Source organism: Vombatus ursinus, unplaced genomic scaffold (assembly GCF_900497805.2).
Source record: "Vombatus ursinus unplaced genomic scaffold, bare-nosed wombat genome assembly UNPS02014959.1, whole genome shotgun sequence".
Classification (NCBI taxonomy): domain Eukaryota; kingdom Metazoa; phylum Chordata; class Mammalia; order Diprotodontia; family Vombatidae; genus Vombatus; species Vombatus ursinus.
The window spans coordinates 9,835,000-9,854,233 of NW_020954737.1; the positions used below are offsets into that span (position 1 = coordinate 9,835,000).

Genomic DNA, 19,234 nt, shown 5'->3' on the forward strand with positions numbered 1-19,234 from the left:
AAATCCTATAAAGTATCCTCAGTATTATTTTGATACAATAGTTGTGCTTATAGGCTCTTTGGCAATAAGTTTTAAGAATGACAGAACAACAGCATAGTTTGGGAAGGTGTAGTCTACATTCTACTTTTCAATGTTTGAGACAGCAAACAATTTCCTGATTCATATAAAAATGGAGAATGCTTATAAAATTTAATCTGTTTCACCAAAATTTCAATGTTAACTTTTCAGAGAAGAAGAGGAGCAATAATATACTTAGCTATTAAGTGCCAGATAAGCTATTATAATCAGATTCAATTGTTACAGAGAAGTTCTTGAGGTACTGTTAATACTAAGATAATAAAGTTTTTTTACTTGCTATTATGTAGGCAGAAGGAGAGTACTAACGATCATTTCCATCAAGTATGAGATTTCTCATGGTTTTATCTATGGAAATGGAATGAACACATTCAGGGGAGGTGATATGAGAAAAATCCATTTCTATAAATACACCTCATCTATACTGCTACATTTTGCATAAAGTAGACCAAGCTTTTCTGCTAGATACAGGACATAAAAAAAGTAATTTGCTAAATCACCTAGCTCTTAAATAGAAAGCTTTTTGCACTTAAAAGATGACCTCTAAACTGGAAGTTTTTCTTTTACCAGTACCATTCTTCTTATTCCTTGGCTCTTAACATCAAAATACAAGTTTTGTAACAACTAAACCTCAAATCATATGGATCACCTATTGCAAGAAGTGTAGAAGAATACATTGGTCTCCTAAGATACATAAGCTACAAAAAGTAAAAGGCAATCCTTTAAATTGCATATAAAATACAAAAAGAAACAAAATAACACTATGACAGAGATATCTATTTCTTATTGTTGAAACATTTAGACAACTTGTACAAGATCTAAGAATTCTTGAAATAGACACCTCTGATAATGGAACCAGCCTCCCCTAATTGTGGTATCTAAGACTTAGTTCTCAGTCTAATGTAGCTTTCTCTTGCCACACTTTCTTGGAAGAGTCCATCCATTTTCAATACTTCAGTGTCCACTTTAACAATAATATTTCTCAAATCTATATTTTCAGCTTCATATTTCAAAGTTCCTTCTATGAAAGCTCTGTTTGGATATACCACCTGAAATATGTTTAAAATAGAAACTCCCTCCCCAAATTCCCCATTTCTGTCAACAATGTCAACAATTTCTGTCAACAACTTGGATTGAAAATCCCTAACCATAAATGTCCTTCATTTGTAATTTTTCCTCAAAAATTCTCTTAGCCACACACACTGGCCCTATGTCTAAGTTACAGCAATAACATCCCAGTTGGGTTACTTGGCTCCAGTCTCTCTCCTTTGTCAAGTCCATTCATAAAGATACAGATGGAAAGGGACTAACAGAGGTTATGTGCTCTAATCTAGTACTTAACATTTAAGGAAAATGAGGCCAAGAGAGATAAAGGGGCTTGTCAAAACTGACACAGCTAGTTAGTGGGGAACCACAACACAGTTCTCCTGACTCCCAGATTAGACATCTTCTTACCACACAAAGCTGTTTCCCTTCCCCCTCACTTTACCATCTCATACACTCATCTACAATAACTTTTCAATGCATTTCAAATGCAGCTCAAACTCCAGCCTGGAATTCTGATGATTACTGATCATAATAAAATGGCTAAACATCCTTCTAAAAAGGTAAAATACAAATATTCAGTTAACAAAAGATAAAACAAAAACAAATTTAAAACTGTACTTTTGTTTTAACCATCATAAAATCTAATATTCTAAATCTTGGTCCTAAATTTAATCTAACAGAAACTTGAAATGATGCCTCTTCTGTAACACATACATATGGACATTCAATTTTGAGGCCTCTGACAAGTTGCATCACAAGTCATAAGTGACCTAATTATGTGACCAGACTGAAGAGTCAGATCAGTCAGAACCGATGATAATGTGAAGAATCATGAATTGCTCTGTTGAAAATTCACACTCTACTACCTCCTAAATGCAAAGATCATGGTGAATAGGACTGCAATCATCATTTTTGCAATGAGTAATATAGCTTAAATTATATATTCCTTTGACAGTCTAACAACCTGACGTGGTCTTTCTGGGAAAAGAAGAAAGCATTAGAGAAAAAAATCTAAGTTTTTAGAAAAGGTAGTTTAGATTCATGTTAAAATGTAACAAAGTAATGCATTTTCTTGTTCCTCGGGCAGCACAGATGGTATTCTAATAACCTAAATAAGAGTTCTTTTTCTTCAACCTTTGTTTATTAGGACAGAGAAGATGAGAACAAGATTTGATTTGATTTGATTGATAAAGAAACTATCCATGCTATTTACTTATCAACTCTACACTTTTTTTTAGCTCCACCAAAAGAGACACAAATATTCAGTTATATATAATTCTCTGTGTAATGTATATTTTCCATTATGGATAGATATGGTGAGAAGTGAGCTAAAATGCTAAATGGATTCTGTTTGTTCAAGTGGTCTAGGTTATTGAATGTTTTGCAGCTCTTTGTGTAACTGGCTAAAAAACTTGGCCTTTATATAGCATTTGCGTCTATTATATTAAATATTCATTAAAATCCTGAGAGGCAGATATAGACATTGCTATTTTCATCCCAGGACTCACAGAAGTTGTGACTTGTACAAGTCACAAACCTGGAGAATGTTGGAGATAAAAACTAAATCCAAGCCTCTCCTGAGTCCAGTTTCTTCCCACTAAACCACACTGCTTCAACTAGTAATACAATGTTTATACTTGATGCTTAACAAATAGACCAAAGGTTCCACTGCTCTCTACATACATGAAGAAAGTACACTAGTTTCCTGGAATGTGAATGATTATATTATGCATTTCCATTGTGTAGACAAAGTTCTCTATGAAATAGGGTTGGACTTCTTCCAGTTCTAATAATATATGATCTTTTAAAAAAAAAGTCTCTGAATTATTCCAATAGATTCAATCCCCCACTAGACTTTCAAGCTCCCCGTTTACTACCAAGTTGAGTACTTTTCATGCATTTAGGACCCAGAAATTCATTTCATTATTCTTTCAAATAAGAGAACCAAGAAGGTAAAATCTACTAGGGAAAAAAAAAGATGCAAAATATTTCAAATCAAAATATAAATGATTTCTGAATCTGTTCCATCATTTCTCTTTATTAGATGGCTTAACTAACAATAAAGTGTATTTGTTTTCTTTAGTTATTGGTCCCCAGGCACCCTATAAAAAAAATGAATGCACTTAAGAGAAGGTCATTTTTCCGAGAAGTACCAGAACTTACCACATCACTAGCACTGGAGAACTCATTATTAACCAGACTTTCAAGAGCCATCCATCGAACTGGTCTATTTTCATTGTCCCCTAGACAGTGATAATCCATGGGGAATAAGTCTCTAGATAAGGCATTGTCAGTGATCTTTACCTGAAGAGTATCATCAATGCTGAAAACAAAAAAGGAGACAATAAAAAGATGAATCATGGTTATCATTTAAATATACCTTTGTAGTATATATCACAAATCCAGGGAATATTAATTATTAATTGATGATAATAACATAGTACTTACACACAGTTTCTAGCAGCCAGATCTTTGTGAATGACCTCTCTTCTTGCCAAATAGCTCATTCCACAGGCAATCTGAATAGCCATATGTACTAAGTCTTGCTGAGAAATTGCCTGTGATTCACAATGGTAATGTCAATAATCAAAATAAAATACCTACAACTTGTGCCATCCTCCCTTCATATTACTCCAGATATAAATATTTCTTTCCACCTACAGACTCATTTCTAGAAGCTAGACCTTGACTATAAAGTTCATTACACTAGGTAATGTATTTCAATTGTCAAAAATATTTAAAGAGATATCTTCTTCCAGTTTACAAACTGCATCAGAAATGAGTCAAATGATCACCTTGACCTTGAGGATAATGGGAGAGAAGATGGACAGCATTTACAACTCTCTAAGAAACGTACTGTTAAAATGTTTTCAAGGTGCTACAAGATCTCTCTATTAACAAAACTTCAGAGTTCTGCTGAATTCACTGCAGACTGTTATCAAAAACTAGCTCTTGCTGTGAATAGACCAAACAATTAACAGTTCATCTTAGAACAACACAAGTAGGGCTAAAAACAATATGTAGATAGATAGATGTACATATATCTGGATATATATGTGTATGTGTGTGTGTGTGTCTATAAATCCATAAATATGTATATAATTCCCTAAACATGTGTATAAATATGTATATAAATAAATCTAATTATATTACAGAAAGCTGTCCATCTACATACTGTTTTTATATGTACATAAATCTATGATATAGCTAAGTACATCTATCTATAATTTTTTTATAATCTATCATATAAACATTGTAATCTAACTTTCTAATACAATCTAAACTACGGTCATGAGCAATTATGTTTGTAATCTTGAGCAAAGAACTCTGAACTCTGTATCCTTATCTGTAACAAAGGGATAAAGGTAATATTTTCACAGAAATGTTATAAGAATTACTACCATTGTGTTAAAGGGTTTTAAACTACAATGAATAAATGCACTTTGGAAATAAATTTAGCAAAATCAGCAACAGTTTTTGGTGGGGAGGGTAAACATTCTGGTCAAGTCAGAGGAATCATAATTCATTTTCCTTTTTATTCATCCTGCCAGGTTTTTGTCTTCTATCCTATTGGTCTTCTTTCTTCAATGCTTTTGATTTTCCATTAATTTCTAAATATTTAAGTATTTTTTCACCTCTTCTAAGGATGTTAACATAAGTTATTCATAAATAAAAGACATTATTGGTATTTGGGCAAGTTTTTCTTACCTGAGGATTGTTGGCCTCTACTAATTTGCACTGTCGTAAGAACAATTTAAGGTTTCCCCAGTTCATATATGGCAATAACACCATAGGTTTTTCTCCTTCTTCTATACAAACATGAGTGATAGGAAGCAGATTTCTACAAAATGGACACAAAATAGGAAGGAGAAAAACAAGTAAAATCCAAAACCTCAGTTACCTATTTTAACAAATGGGATAAAAGTAACTAAGGCAAAAACAATCTGAAAAAAAAGTATAAACTATGAAACAAACATACAGTATTCAAAACAGGCTTTAAAATATGGAATTTAAGCCATTCCTTAAAATAAAACACCCCAGTTAAACAGAGTAGAATTTCTCCCTCATTATCTTGCAAATTAATTTTCTTGAACAACAGCCTGATGTAACTGGAAGAGAAATGAACTTGAGCCAGAAGACTTGGGGTTGAATACTTGCTACCTGCTACCTTATATGAGACATTTTTCTCCAAACCTGTTTCCTCATCTATAAAATGTGGAAACTCCCTCCATGTGTAGTACAGTTAAGCAATTTGTCCTTAACTTATAATCTTAAGAGAATTGAGTGGAGAACTGAAAGGTTAAGTAGTTTGCCTGCTCTTAGTCTCACAACCAGTATATCTCAGTCAGAACTTGAACCCAGATTTCCTGGATTCCAAAGTTGGCCCTCTACTCTCGAAGACACACTGCCTTTTAATGCTACCGTAAGAATTAAATTTTAAATGTGGATCAAAAGGTGCTATTTTAGAAATAGTTTTCTAAATCTAATTTGCCTGTTACCTGGAAATTAAAATGGGAAAGCCTGGCTGATAATAGATGTCTTTAAATAGATGTTTTACCATTTTTCTTTTTTCACGCAAAGAACAGAGTTTTAATTACAAATCACTAGTTGTTGGACAAAACTGACTTCCTTCAGACATTAAAGTTTTGATTCTCATACCAAACAATTTTGTAGCACACGGAACAGAATGGCACTGAAATCTTTGCTGCTACCTGATGGGCTCAATAGGTGGTCAAGGCATTATTTGGTCAACAACTATTAAGCATGCCTAATTCTAATTAACTCTTTCTCTGCCTCCAAACCAATCTTTGTCTGCTCATACATTACCAGGGCTCAGGGCAGGTAACAAGAGTAATAATCTTCATAAAGCACATCTTGTCACTAACTTGTTCAAAATTCTTCAATGGCTTACCCATTGAACATCAAATAAAGCCCAGACAATACATAGTATTCAAACAGACCCAACCTCTGTATCAAAATGCTTGCCATTTCAATGAGGGTGGGAGGGGAGGGAGGAAGGGAGAAAATTTGTAACCCAAAGTTTTAAAACACATGTTAAAAAACAAATAGACCCAACCTATCCTTCCAGTCTTATCAAAAATTTCTCTTCTATACCACAGCCAAGATGGACTACGCTCCCTGCTTCCCAACCACAATTAGCGTATCTCCATCTCTGTGTTTCTTGTGTTCTTCCCTCTACCTAGAATGCTTTCCCACTTACTCCACCCATTGAAATTTTACTGTATCCTCCAAAGACCAAACTAAATGTTATGTTCTCCACGAAACTTTCCTTTTCCTCACTCCAAAGTTACCATGATTTCTTAATTACCAAATTACATGGACTATTCTCAAGCCTTATCCTTCTTGACCTCTTTTTGACGCTGTTGACCATCCTCTCTTCTTGGATATTCTTTCCTGATTAGCTTTTTGTGACACTATTCTCTTTAACAGTTGTCTCCCCAATCAGTCTGCTCCTTCTACAGTTTCGTGGTCTTAAGCCTCATTCATCCCTTGCCCACTAACTGTGAGTATATTTTATGGCCTTAGGTCCTCTTCTCTCTGTACTTTTTCCTCAGTGAGACTCTTTTATCAGTTTCCAAGGACTTGATTATAATTTCTATACAGATAACTCCCAGATCAATAGATCTAGCTCTAGTCCCCTTTATTTTGGCTCCAGCCTCACATCAATTATCATTTGGACATTTTGAACTGGATGTCCTCAACATTTCTCAAATTCAACACGACCAAGTGAATATCTTTTTCTCTCAAAATTCATTCCTCTGTCAAACTTCCCTATTTCTTTTAAAGACATCACCATTCCCTCAAACATTCAATTATGAAACTTCAGTATCATTTTTGTCTCCTCCCTCTAATTTCATCCCATTGAGCCTATCATATCTTGTCATTTTTATGCCCATAACATCTCTCACATCCTTCTTCTCTCCACTCTCACTACTCTAGTTTCAAGCTCTCACCATCCCTTGCTTGGACTATCACAACAATCTCCTAATTGGTGTCTCTCCCTCAAGACTCTTACCATTTTAATCCATCCTTCATGTCCTATAGTGAAGGTAGGACCATACCACTCTCCCATCAAAACTCTTGAGGTTCCCTATTCCCTTCAGGACCAAATATGAACTCTGGCATTTAAACCTGGCTCCAAACCATCTTTCCTGTTGTATTATATATTCCCCATCTTCACAAAACCCACAATCCAGCCAAACAAGGTAATTTTTGCTGCTAAAGAACAGAAATAAGAAACCATAAAAAGCTTGGAGTGGTGATAAGAAATTCAGCCAACTATACAAAAGTGCTTTGGCACAAACCACATCAAATGACATGCTGCTGATAGGATGTTTTCTTGTAATTAAAAAAACATGCCTTTAAGGTAAAATGTCATATATGTACTACTAACTGGGCATCATTTAACACAAAGTACGTTACTGGTCAGGAGTAAACTTTACCTACGTACAGAAGAAGCTAATAGGAATTTAAGACTATTATCCCTTGGAAATGGGGGTATGCACTTAGAAAGCATTAAAGTAGATGTTAACCTAGAGGAGTAAAAATAGCTCTCAAAATTTTATGCATTGGAATCATTTTTATCTTTTACATAAGTAACCAAAAGATGCAAATATATTATATGCAGCACTTTTAATGCAAGGAAAGCTTTTTTGCATTTAGTATCTCTGTCTTCATTAAGGAAGAATGAAACTGTTGAGATTAGAAAAACAGTAGCATTACCAAGAAACAATAAAAGTGAAATGATTGCTTTGAGAGGGGCAATGACTTATAGCAGGAGGTGCATTGGAATGGGACTGAAGTAGTTTAGGCTTCTCTCAAAGCTGTTACCAAGCTTTGAGAGAAATCTTTGAGAAAACTCTTTACATAATTGTTCAATAATGGTTTCATTTTTTTAATCTGTAAAAAAAGTATACTAATTAGTTTCAATTGAAAGTAAATCAGAAGTCTACTGAAAGTTCTGTATGCACTCTCTAGATATACACATACATGACAGACAGACAGCAGCTAGCTAGATAAGAATTTTCTCCAATTATCTTTGCCCCTAAGTCCACATATCCTTCAACCTTTCCTACTTCTGTTGAGGGAGTCACCAATCTTCTAGCCACACAGCTTCATAACCTCCTCATCCCTATATCCAATCAGTTTCCATGTCTTATCAATTATAGCTCCCACCTCTCATGTCCCTCTTCTTTTCATTCACATGACCACCTTCCTAGTTCAGAACCTCATCACTTCTCTTCTGGACCACTTCAATATCCTCTTGAAGGATCTCCTTGATTCCTATTTCTCTATTCTCCAATATGCAGATCTGACAAAATAATCTTCCTAAAGCAGAGGATCTGACCTTGGTACTCCCCTGGTCAAGAAGCTTCAGTGGCTCCCTGTGGCAGTTAAGATAAATACAAAATCCTCAGCCAAGCACTAAAAGCTGTAGCGGATGAAAGATGGAATGACTGAGGAAACAAAGGTTCAAGCATATTATTTTATTAAGCAATGCATGCTGACTGTATAAGAAATTGGGACCAGACCTTCTCAACTTAAAGTTGGACCCCAAACACTGCGAGAGACAAATCTGTATTAAAAACAATTAATCAAGACCAATTAATTAAAAGAAAACAATTAACTAGTACATAAAATTAGGTAATCTGATTTCTAATTGGAGGAAAGATTAGGGACTTTCCAAGCTGGAAAAGGGAAAGCAAACGTGTAATTTCTTGAAATCATAAAGAGGTGTCCACTCCCCCTTCTATCCCCCATCCCCAAGTATCTGTAGTCAATCAAAGGAACATGGAAATAATAACTGATTTACCAGTACGAGGCCAGCAACCCAGACATATGGGTTGTATAATTGTAAGAGAACTCTTTGTATCAACCTTTGGATCTGACAGGGTTTCTGGTCAGCATAACTTAGGTCTTTATTTAATGGTCTCTAAGCAGCAGGTAGAGGTGGTCTGGCTTCCCAGACACCCAGGGCTACGTTCAAAACAATTCAGTAAAGTTTTCTCACAATTCCCATAACTGAATAAAGTTTCCTCACAAGACAGAAATTGGACTAGACTCATAACTAAATAGAAAGGGAACTGAGAGCTAGCTCTAGAACTAAGTCACAAGATGGAGTCAGTGTTGTTCACTCAATTCCCACTACCACTTGCTGTTCTAATCCTCTCAATTCCCACAAAACCATGCATAATCTTTCTAGACTTTAACTACTTGCATTTTCCATTTCAGTCAAATCAGCAAACTTACAATGTCTTGCACAGACACTCCTGTGTCTATAATACAATTCTTATTCACCACTACCTCTTAGAATCTCTAGCTCCTGTGCCACCCACTATGGGAACCTTTCCAAATTCCTTTTGTCTCATATTTCTGTTGCAGAGCATAATGCCTAGTTTATAGAAGATACTTAAGAAATGCTTACTAAACTGAATTGGAGTACAGAGTATTATTGGCACTGGGAAAACAGAGAAATATAGATTAAATAACATACGCTCAGTTTTAGCCTCAATTTTTTCCCATCTGTAATTGTTTTAGCTGATGTTACATATTGTTTCTTACTGAAAGCAACAGTGAATTTTTCCCCTACTATGGGTAACATATACTGAAAGCATCCCTCAAACAACCAATCTATCTATCAATCAAATTAGGAAGAAGACAGTCTTATAATCTATAAAAATCTGCATGCACATTGCAGAAATCTGAGTTGGTTATTTTATTAAAGCCTTCTGGTCTCTTTACCTTTTCATTTATATATATTCTAGTACATATTTACTATAGTTTTTGACATATCCATCAATAGCATGTCTAATTATGTTAACAAAGGTCATAAAGTGATTGAGTAATATAATCAAAACATTAGACATATGGAATGGAACCAATTATTAGATATACATCAGCGAGAAATGGGGGGGGTTCTATAAGGAAAAAATAAAAGATATTTTCTTTATTGAAAAGAACAAGGGAGCTTTATAGACTATCAGTACTCAGTTACTTATTAGCTTACATTTGATAATACAGATGAATGAAAAGCTTGAGAGGCAGAGTTTCTGGGTAATTAATAATCAACTCATTAATTAGGCTAGTTGATAACCAATAAATTGATGGGCAAGATCCCTAATAGAGATACTGAATGCCTTAATATAATTTTATAAAAGGGGAATGCCCCTGATAGATGAAAATCAACCCTGATTGGTGAACAATTAATGAAGGAGTGGGCACAGTAAAGAGGAGGTGAGCTAAAAGTCTTCAGCTGTGATGTATGTGCTATTATTGTCCTCATTTTACAGATGACGAAACTGAGGCTGAGAGAAGTTAAGTGACTGTAAGACCAACATATTATCCAGTGCAAAAAATCACAATAAGTTATTAGCAAAATCACAGGATCTGTAGTTCAGGCTTTCTTAGCTCATACAGGCTCATAACAGGCTCTCTTAACAAGTCAGTAAGTCAGTAGCTAAGCCTAGATTAGAATATTTTCTTTTCAATGCTGAACATCACCTCTACAAAGCTAACCAATAACATACTCATTCTCTATTTGTTGTTATTGGTTTGGGTTTGTTTTTTGATTTTTTGTTTGTTTCGGTTTTCTTTTTTTTTTTTGGAAACTAGGATATTAATTAGCTTTGGTGCGCCCATTATTTTCTATTCTCTTTAGCAGAAATCCACAAACATTCTTTAGTGTTCCCAGAAGGATAGTCACATTTTCATTACACTTTTTTTTGGTTTGCAAATTTTCCACCAATTTGACAAAGACGTGTTCAACATACCTGAATATATCACAGACTCATAGTTATACAGTTGAAAGGGACCTCATGGATCTAGTCCAACCCTTTCTTTTTACAGAGGAGGCAAGTGAGCACAGCGAGGAGAAGTGATTTACCCATAGTCACTCAAGGGTGGGAGTCAAAAACAGGTCTCCTTATTCTAAATTCAGTACTGTTTCCACTACACTGGCTACTATCTCTAATTTTATATATCCCTGACTTATTATAATGCAGCATTCCCTGACAAAGAAGATCTACACTCCAGGTCCTTCATATTAAAGTATAAAAAGATAATTTTAAAATAACAATAACTTAGTTTAAGGTTTACAAAACATATTTCTCATAACAATTCTATAAGGTAAATAGTATTATTCCCATTTTACAGATGGATAAGAGAAGTAAAGCAGCTCATCCAATCACAACAGGATTCAAACCCAGGCCTTGGATTCTGAATTAAACATTTCTTTGTATTATGTCATAATGATTCTCTAGCCACATTTTTAAAATTGATTTTTTTTGTTTTAATATTTTCAAGGTTATATGATGTCCCTTAAAAATTTGGTATCTGCTAAAAACAAATCACATGAAAAGGAATTTCTTCTCACCTGTGGTGAAGACCTCGGAGCTTACAGCTTTCAGTGAGCATCATTGTCACTTGAATTTCAGAAGCTTGGTCTAGAAAAAGAAAACATTTTTGAACAATAGTGCTAGATACATAATTCAAATCCATTACTGTAATTTTCTTTGAAAATTAAAAAATGTATAAATGATTCAATTCAAAAATCAAATTTCAATAAACTTTAAAGGAGATAATTAAAAAAAGTTTTACTTAAAACCCTATGACAATAATCAAGACATGTTTAAACACTGAGATAATCACTAAATAAACTCATTCCACTAACTTTTATTTTATTTTTTGCTTCTGAGTTCACAGTCTCAGGTGCAAAATAACCAAAATAACTTGGGAGCACAATGCACCTAATTTTAGTAGAACCTCTAAGCTATTTATAGGTATTACTGAATGGAACAGATGAATTTCAGTAGTTTTGAAAAGAAAATTTCTGCCAAGTAAATTTTGTCTTTTTGTTAACTTCCATTACAAAATTAAAAGATACAATCCAATTAAAAACTATTGGTCCATTGATACACATTCAACACACACACACACACACACACACACACACACACACACACAAACTCATTAACATCACATCTACAAAAAGGATAACTCAAAAATAATTATGTTCAAAATACCCTCATCTGTAAAACTGGGATAACGATAGTACCTACCTCTCAGAGTTGTTGTGAGGATAAAATAATATTAAAGCGTTTTTCTACTATTACTACTACTACTACTACTACTACTACTACTAAATGAGAAGCAGCAAGGCAGAAGATAAAGGGCTGGTCCAAGAGTTACTAAGACATGAGTTCAAGTCCTGCTTCTGTTGACATAAACTAGCTATGTCGCCACAGTTCCAGACATTTAACCTCTCAGAACCTCAGACAAGTCTCTTAAGACTCAAAGTAAAAGACAGTTAAGATCAGACACAGAGACTTTCACAATGGAAACTCCTCTCAATATCTGTTGGTATATATGGTTTTTTCTTAAGGTGCTAATATATGATAACAAAATTTGCTGTGACTTTACTGACTATTCTGTTCTCTGCTTAATAACATAGGGTCAAAGAATTGTAGATCCGGAACAGAACCCACAAATTATACATTCCAACTTCCACTTTACAGATGGGGTCATTGAAGAGGGACAGGTTGGACTTAAATCCATCTTATACCATTATGCCTGCCTCTTTTCAACTGATGACTCGATTTCTCTGATGGCCATATCCTCATTTAGAGTTGTTACATTTTAGTAAATGTGGTGAGTGAGAATAGTTGTTGCACACTGAATGAGAGAGTTTAGCTAGAATACGATGATTTTCTTGGCACTCTAGAGGGTAGCAGCAACAGGTAAAAGACAAGGCACAAGATGACAACAGAAAGAATCCCAAACCTGAAGGTTAGGAGTAGGTTATTCTAAACAACAAAGAAAAATTAAGTAATATCTGAAGCTCTATTCAGTGAATTTCTGTTAAGAAATTATACTTGGATTTAAAGGAAATAAAAGAGAGCAAAAGCAAAAGGGTGGATGAAGTGGTTGTTGTAGTTTTTCCAAAACTCTGAGAAATATTTTTACCTTTTTACTAATGAAAATGTTCCTCTTTAAATACTGTAATGAGCAAAACTAAAAAAAACAAAAACAAAAAAACAACTTTAGCTTCTAATTTATTAAGCGTATATCTGCTTATGGCATATTCCTGGAGTAAAGGAGGGTGCAAAGAGAATTAAAGTAATGATCTTACTTATAAAATGTCAGACAGAGCTGGAAGAAACCTCAGAGATCAGAAAAGTAAGGCCCAGGGAAGCTGAATGACTTGTCCAGGCATACTCAAGTAGCCAGGAGCGGGACTAGAATAAAGATCTTCTAACACCCAAGGCAATATGTATCTACAAAGCGGAGTAATAAGACTAGGCGAGTCTTAATCCAACGGTTCTCAACCTTTCTTTGCTCATGGAAGAGCAAACTGGGCAAATAAAGTACTCTTTGCTGTAAGGAGGAATGGTACATTGAATGCTAAGTTGGCAACACTGGAACAGAATCAAGAGACTCCCACAGGTGCAGTGCCCTTTGCCAAGAGCAGCTATTTTCACTGAGTTCTTTGCTAGTTCAAGGATTTTGAGGTTACAACATATGTGTAAAAGGCAAATTTTATTTATTTTGTGAATACTATACTTACCATTCTATGTATGCTGGATAAGTAAAATTTATATTTATGTTAAATAAAAATTAGTTATGATTTTTTTCTTTCATCTGCAATAACACCCCAACTTTGTAGCACACATGCTGCATGTACCACAATATCTGAGAAATCTGGTCCTAATCTCAACAAATTTATATTTTAATTGCATTGACACAAGTAAAATTATGAATTTATGAATAAATTTATGAATAAAATTATGAAAAGCCAAATTCCAATCCTGCTAATCCAAAAAGCCAAAATAAGACAGTTTCTTCTGAAATATTTTTTTCTGAAGTATAAGGCATGGCTAAAGACCATATATAGACAACACATGTGATTTCAAGGCAAAGACTCCCTTGTCAGCTCTACAAAGACTGATTCAAAAAGGGCTATTTAGAAAAGATAAAATCTCAGTACCACTTAACTGGGTGACATCATATCTTTAATAACTTTAAGGAGAGTACACTGCAGTTTGATCAATGCTCTTCTTCGTCTACTACAAAAATGACAACAACATTGTAGCTAAGGACTCACTGTGCTTTCTCTTATTTCCTTCCAGTTAAGGAGGAACATCGTAATTTATAGGAGTGAGCCACAAAAAAGGAATAAATGACTACTTTTCAAATACTCACGGAAATACAAATCTTATCTTAAGAAACAGTCCTAGTATCCACATTGTATTTTCTTATCAATATTATTTCCTTTTTCTTCCCTCTCCCTAGCTACTTCTGTAGGGAAATAAACTAAAATCAAAACCCATTCAGAACAAGCCAAGTGGCAGCAGACATTTTTTAGAGAATGTCTACAAGTACCAAATGAAATGAGAAACTTTCTTTGAAAGTTGTCTGAAATAAAATCATTGTCTCAAAGACTTATAAAATGACAGACGTGAAAGGAATCTTAGAAATAATTACATTTTAAAGTTACTTACAGAAGCATACACTGCTAGCCAGTAGCAGGGTTGAGATTAGAATTTAGGTCTCCTAACTTGCATTACAGCATACTTTCTGCTATACTGCAGTGTTGTATTTTTGCCAAAAAAAATCCCAACATAAATAGAATTATACATGAGCTGTGGGTGTAGAGGCGAAGGATCTAGGTTGGATTGCTGCTTTTCTACTTACTAGCTGTAATTGACCAGGTACAATAATTGGGCATAAATGTTAAGCAGTTCCTGTAATGATTATAGTTAGTATTACTTTTAAGTGAAAGGTTGACTGGGGGCTGGGGATGAGAGGTGATAACTATAGTGCATAAGCTGTTTTAGGATATCCCTAAAGAGCACTGAAATCAGTGTCTTCCTTCTCCAAAGAGAATGGTTCAAGTCTAACAAGTAGAAAGCTACTACTATCACTTCACTCAGTAGGGGGTCAGCCCCTTCCTTAGTTCAAAAGTTCACAGAAAGCAGAGCTGGAAGGGCTATCACTCATTCACTAGCTTGTATAAGAAGGGGATCGATAACCTCCAGCAGGAAAAGAGGAGGGTAGGAGATGAGCAAGGGCTTTGTAGAGAAGGTGGTGCTGGAGCTGTGTTTTCTCCAGGACCCAGCTGGAGTCCAGTCCTCATCACCTCACACTTGCACTACTCTAATGGCCTTCTAATTAGGCTCCCCACCTCAAGTCTCTTCCCACTGCAACTCAGCCCTCTACTCAGCTGCGAAAATGATTCTCCTAAAGCTCAAGTTTGACCACATTATCACCACCACCACCACTAAGTTTTACAGCAGTTGTTTATTTGTACTAGTAGAAAGTGATCTCTACATTAATGAAATCATAGGTGTGTACACACATACACACACACATACACACACACACACACACACACACACACTCTCACTCATATACATACTTTATACCTGCATTGGTAGAGGAAGTTTCCTAACCAGGAAATTCCTTATACAAGTGAAATCATACGTATGATCCCTATTACTATCCTATGTATGTGTATGTCAGCAACTTCTCTGTAAATTACAATCTTAGAGAGTTGATCAGAGCAGTGAGAGATTAAGGGCCTTGCTCAACAACTCCCCAGTCATGTGGGTCAGAGGTCAGACTTAGACCCTAGTGTTCCTGACTCCAAAACCAGCTCTTTCCCTACTATGCTACATTGCTTCTCTGCTGCATGTGTGACAAGCAAGGTGTGAGCCCCAAAATAGGATAAGTAACTGTCACTACACCAGAGAAATTTATAATCTAGGCAAAAAAAAGATACAGATATTACTACATCACTACACAATAAACCGCTAATTATACAAAACAGTAAATACACATGAAACAGTTCACAACAGAAAGAACTCATTGTGGTATGGAGTTATCACAGGAGATTTCAAATAAAGAAGGGACTTACGATGGACTTTGAGAAATAAATAGAACATGGTTAGTTGGGGAAAAAAGGAAAATAGCATTCCAAAAATGAAAGTAACAGAAGGAATGGCAGCAAACTGGGACATTTAGTTTTGTTAATCTTGAAGAATAACCTCAAAGAGAATGATCTCACAAGCACATGATTCATGATTGGGAACATTGGGAAATTAATTAAAATAGATCAGATGAAACCACATTATAGAGGACCTAAAACACTAGGAAAAAGTTTGGTCTTGAGTCTCTAGGCAATGGGGAACCAATGAAGAGCCATGAAAAAAGTAGCAACAAGATGAAAGCCCCATTTCACAGATGAAGAAGCTGAAACTCAGCGAGCTTTAGTGATTTTTTTTTGTTTTCATATAGATTCTTTTTTTAAATTTATTTTGAATTATCAACAATCACTTCCATAAGCTTTTGAGTTTTAAATTTTTCTCCCCCTCCATTCCCAAGACGGCGAGCAATATGATATAGGCTATACATATATATTCCTATTAAACATATTTTCACATTAGTGATGTTGTAAGAATTAGAACTAATAGGAGGAACCACCAGAAAGAGGAAACAAAACACAACAGAAGAGAAAAAATAGCAAATAGTATGCTTCGATCTGCATTCAAATTCCATAGTTTTTTCTTTGGACGTGGACAGCATTTTCCGCAATGAGGCCTTTGGAGATGTCTTAGATCCTTGTATTGCTGAGAAGGGCTAAGTCTATCAATATTAGTCCTTGCACAACGTTCTCCTGGTTCTGTTCCCTTCACTCAGCATCAGACCATACAAGTGTTTCCAGGTTTTTCTGAAGTCAGCCTGTTCATTATTTTTTATAGCACAATAGTATTCCATTACATTCATATACCACAACTTGCTCAGTCATTCCCCAATTGATAGGCATCAGCTTTAGTGATTTACCTAAGACCAGTTATTAAGTAAGAAGTGAATTCAAGCCCTTGACTAACTAAAAGTCCAGTAGTCTCTTCATCACATCACATTTTCTCCTAAAGACAAATCCCTAAAATGTTCAATTATTTCTTTAAATTATATTTAGGGATATAAGCACTAGCAAAATTTATTTCACAAACAATTAAATGTGATTAATCCACAAAACTGGCCATATATGCACAGTAAAAATTGCTGAGTATTTGTTCCAAAACAAGAATGTCCTGAAGAAGCCAAACAACAAATACGGAGCACAGTGAAAAACAGCATATATTTCTATTCCATTCCAAAATTGGCCAAGAGAAACATTAATTAAAAATTATTTAACTATTCTATAAATAAGGTTTAAAAAATAACAAATGAAAATAAAATTCTAAAATTTAAAGAGTCATCATAATTTTGCTAGTTTTGGTGACGAAGTCACATGTAAATAAAATTGTGCTAAAATCTCGATTTTTTTTTCAGATGAACAAAATCTATCAACTAGTAAGTAGAAAAGAAAAATCTGGAATCATATATCAAAATATGGTGCAAAAAGATCTTAACTAAAGAAAAATGTCATCAAAGTTAACTTGTTATTCACAACTTAGCTTGTATTTATTTGGAATAGGATAAAATAGTTACTTTGGGATCTAATAACTAAGGATAGAATTTCAGCTTCAGAGATAGTTACCAACTGCCACAAAACTGGATCATATAACAATGGACTTAATTTGTGCAAAATTTAGTTTGTCACTGGCAAAATGATCCATAATGGATTTTAAACATTTTTGTATGTCAGTCCATTTTCTCACTTTCTATTTCTAAAAAGAATGATCTAATATCTGAAAGAACTGAATCTCCTCATGGTCTATGGTTAAGAATGCCAAAGATCTTTATACAAGTTAACTACGTGAGTGAACCACCTGTCTAAGTCATCTAATGATGCTTATATTTTCCCTAAGTAAGGAATATTGTTAGTACACTGTGAAAAATCCTACCTTTAACAGTTTTCACGAACGCTTGTTTTTCTTTGTTGGGATCTTTATCGTCTATTAAAATTCCATGGAAAATACGCCCAAAGGTTCCTAAAAGGAAGAATATTTGTGATGACATAATATGGCAAGTGAAAAAAAACTGTCAATTTAAAAACCTTCTGATACAGTGGTAACTTTAAAACATATAGAAAAGTAGTTCTACAGGAAGTTAAACAGATTTTCCAGTTAAAATTTGATGATTTGTGCTGAGTATTCTAATAAAGGGGTTATGCTGACAGTAGACAAACGATGAAATGATCAGTTAGTCAAAATTTATTAAGCACCTACTATGTGCTAATAAGCACTGAAGATAAAAGAAAAAATATCCCTGATCTCACAGTGTAATGAGGAAGACAACACATAAACAGTTATGTGCTAAAAAGACAGGTAGAGGATAAAATGGAGATAATCTCAGAAGGAAGGCACTAAGATAAAGAAGGACCACTGGGAAAGGCTTTTTGCAGAAGGTAGGACTTTAGCTAAGACTTTAAGGAAGCCAAAGAAAGAAGAAGGTGAAGATGAGGAGAGAGAGAGTTCCAAGCATGAGGGAAAGTCAGTGAAAATAAGCAGTTCAGAAGTGTTGCACGCAAAGAGACCACTGTCATAGGATTGCAGATGGAAGTAAGGTGCAAGAAGACTGCAAAGGTAGAAAAGGACCTTGTAACCTTTTTAGGGTTACAAATAACTTTAAAATCCAAAGGGTTTTATATTTGATTATGGAACTCATAGGTAGCCAAAGGCCTTAACTTAGACTTGTGCTTAAGATCACTTTGACAGCTGAGTAGAGAATGGACTAGAGCAGAAGACAATGCTTTGTTAATTTTAACTTCTAAGTTAAATGGATGTTGGAGAGGAGAAGGGTGAGATTGTTGAATTATCCCTTATCTAAAATAATAAATTTCTGATACAGCTACAATTTAATGCTCTCAAAAATGCTAAATCTAGACTCTGAAAAAGCTGGTCTTCAGAAAAGGCACTCTTCAACCTAGAATTTGTGATTTCTGGGCTTAATCTGGAATTACTATGAAAAGTGCACTGACTGCACTGGTGCTTGTCTCCCTCCTCTGGAAGCTGGAGAGAACTGATTCCTCATTTTCTCTTGTCCTGTTCCCCATCTTTCAATATCAATCCCCCATCCATCGTAGCCCAGCCTGAGCTTGACCCTTCAGGCCAGGGCAACTAGTAAAGGTAACTCCCTAGATTCTGGCCCC

The 19,234-nt window shown here is 34.8% G+C and overlaps 1 protein-coding gene across 3 annotated transcripts in view; it reads right to left on the minus strand.

The window, feature by feature from the left end:
- The window catches only part of RYK (receptor-like tyrosine kinase), a 108,222-nt gene that overhangs the window by 26,317 nt on the left and 62,671 nt on the right, over window positions 1-19,234 (minus strand). For all 3 annotated transcript variants that reach the window (XM_027845300.1, XM_027845299.1, XM_027845301.1), the window contains exons 9-13: window positions 17,988-18,074; window positions 11,516-11,585; window positions 4,831-4,963; window positions 3,571-3,680; window positions 3,286-3,445 (exon numbers count right to left, since the gene is read on the minus strand). In XM_027845300.1, the coding sequence (XP_027701101.1) occupies window positions 3,286-3,445; window positions 3,571-3,680; window positions 4,831-4,963; window positions 11,516-11,585; window positions 17,988-18,074 (560 nt within the window). The remainder of the gene's footprint in view (window positions 1-3,285; window positions 3,446-3,570; window positions 3,681-4,830; window positions 4,964-11,515; window positions 11,586-17,987; window positions 18,075-19,234) is intronic.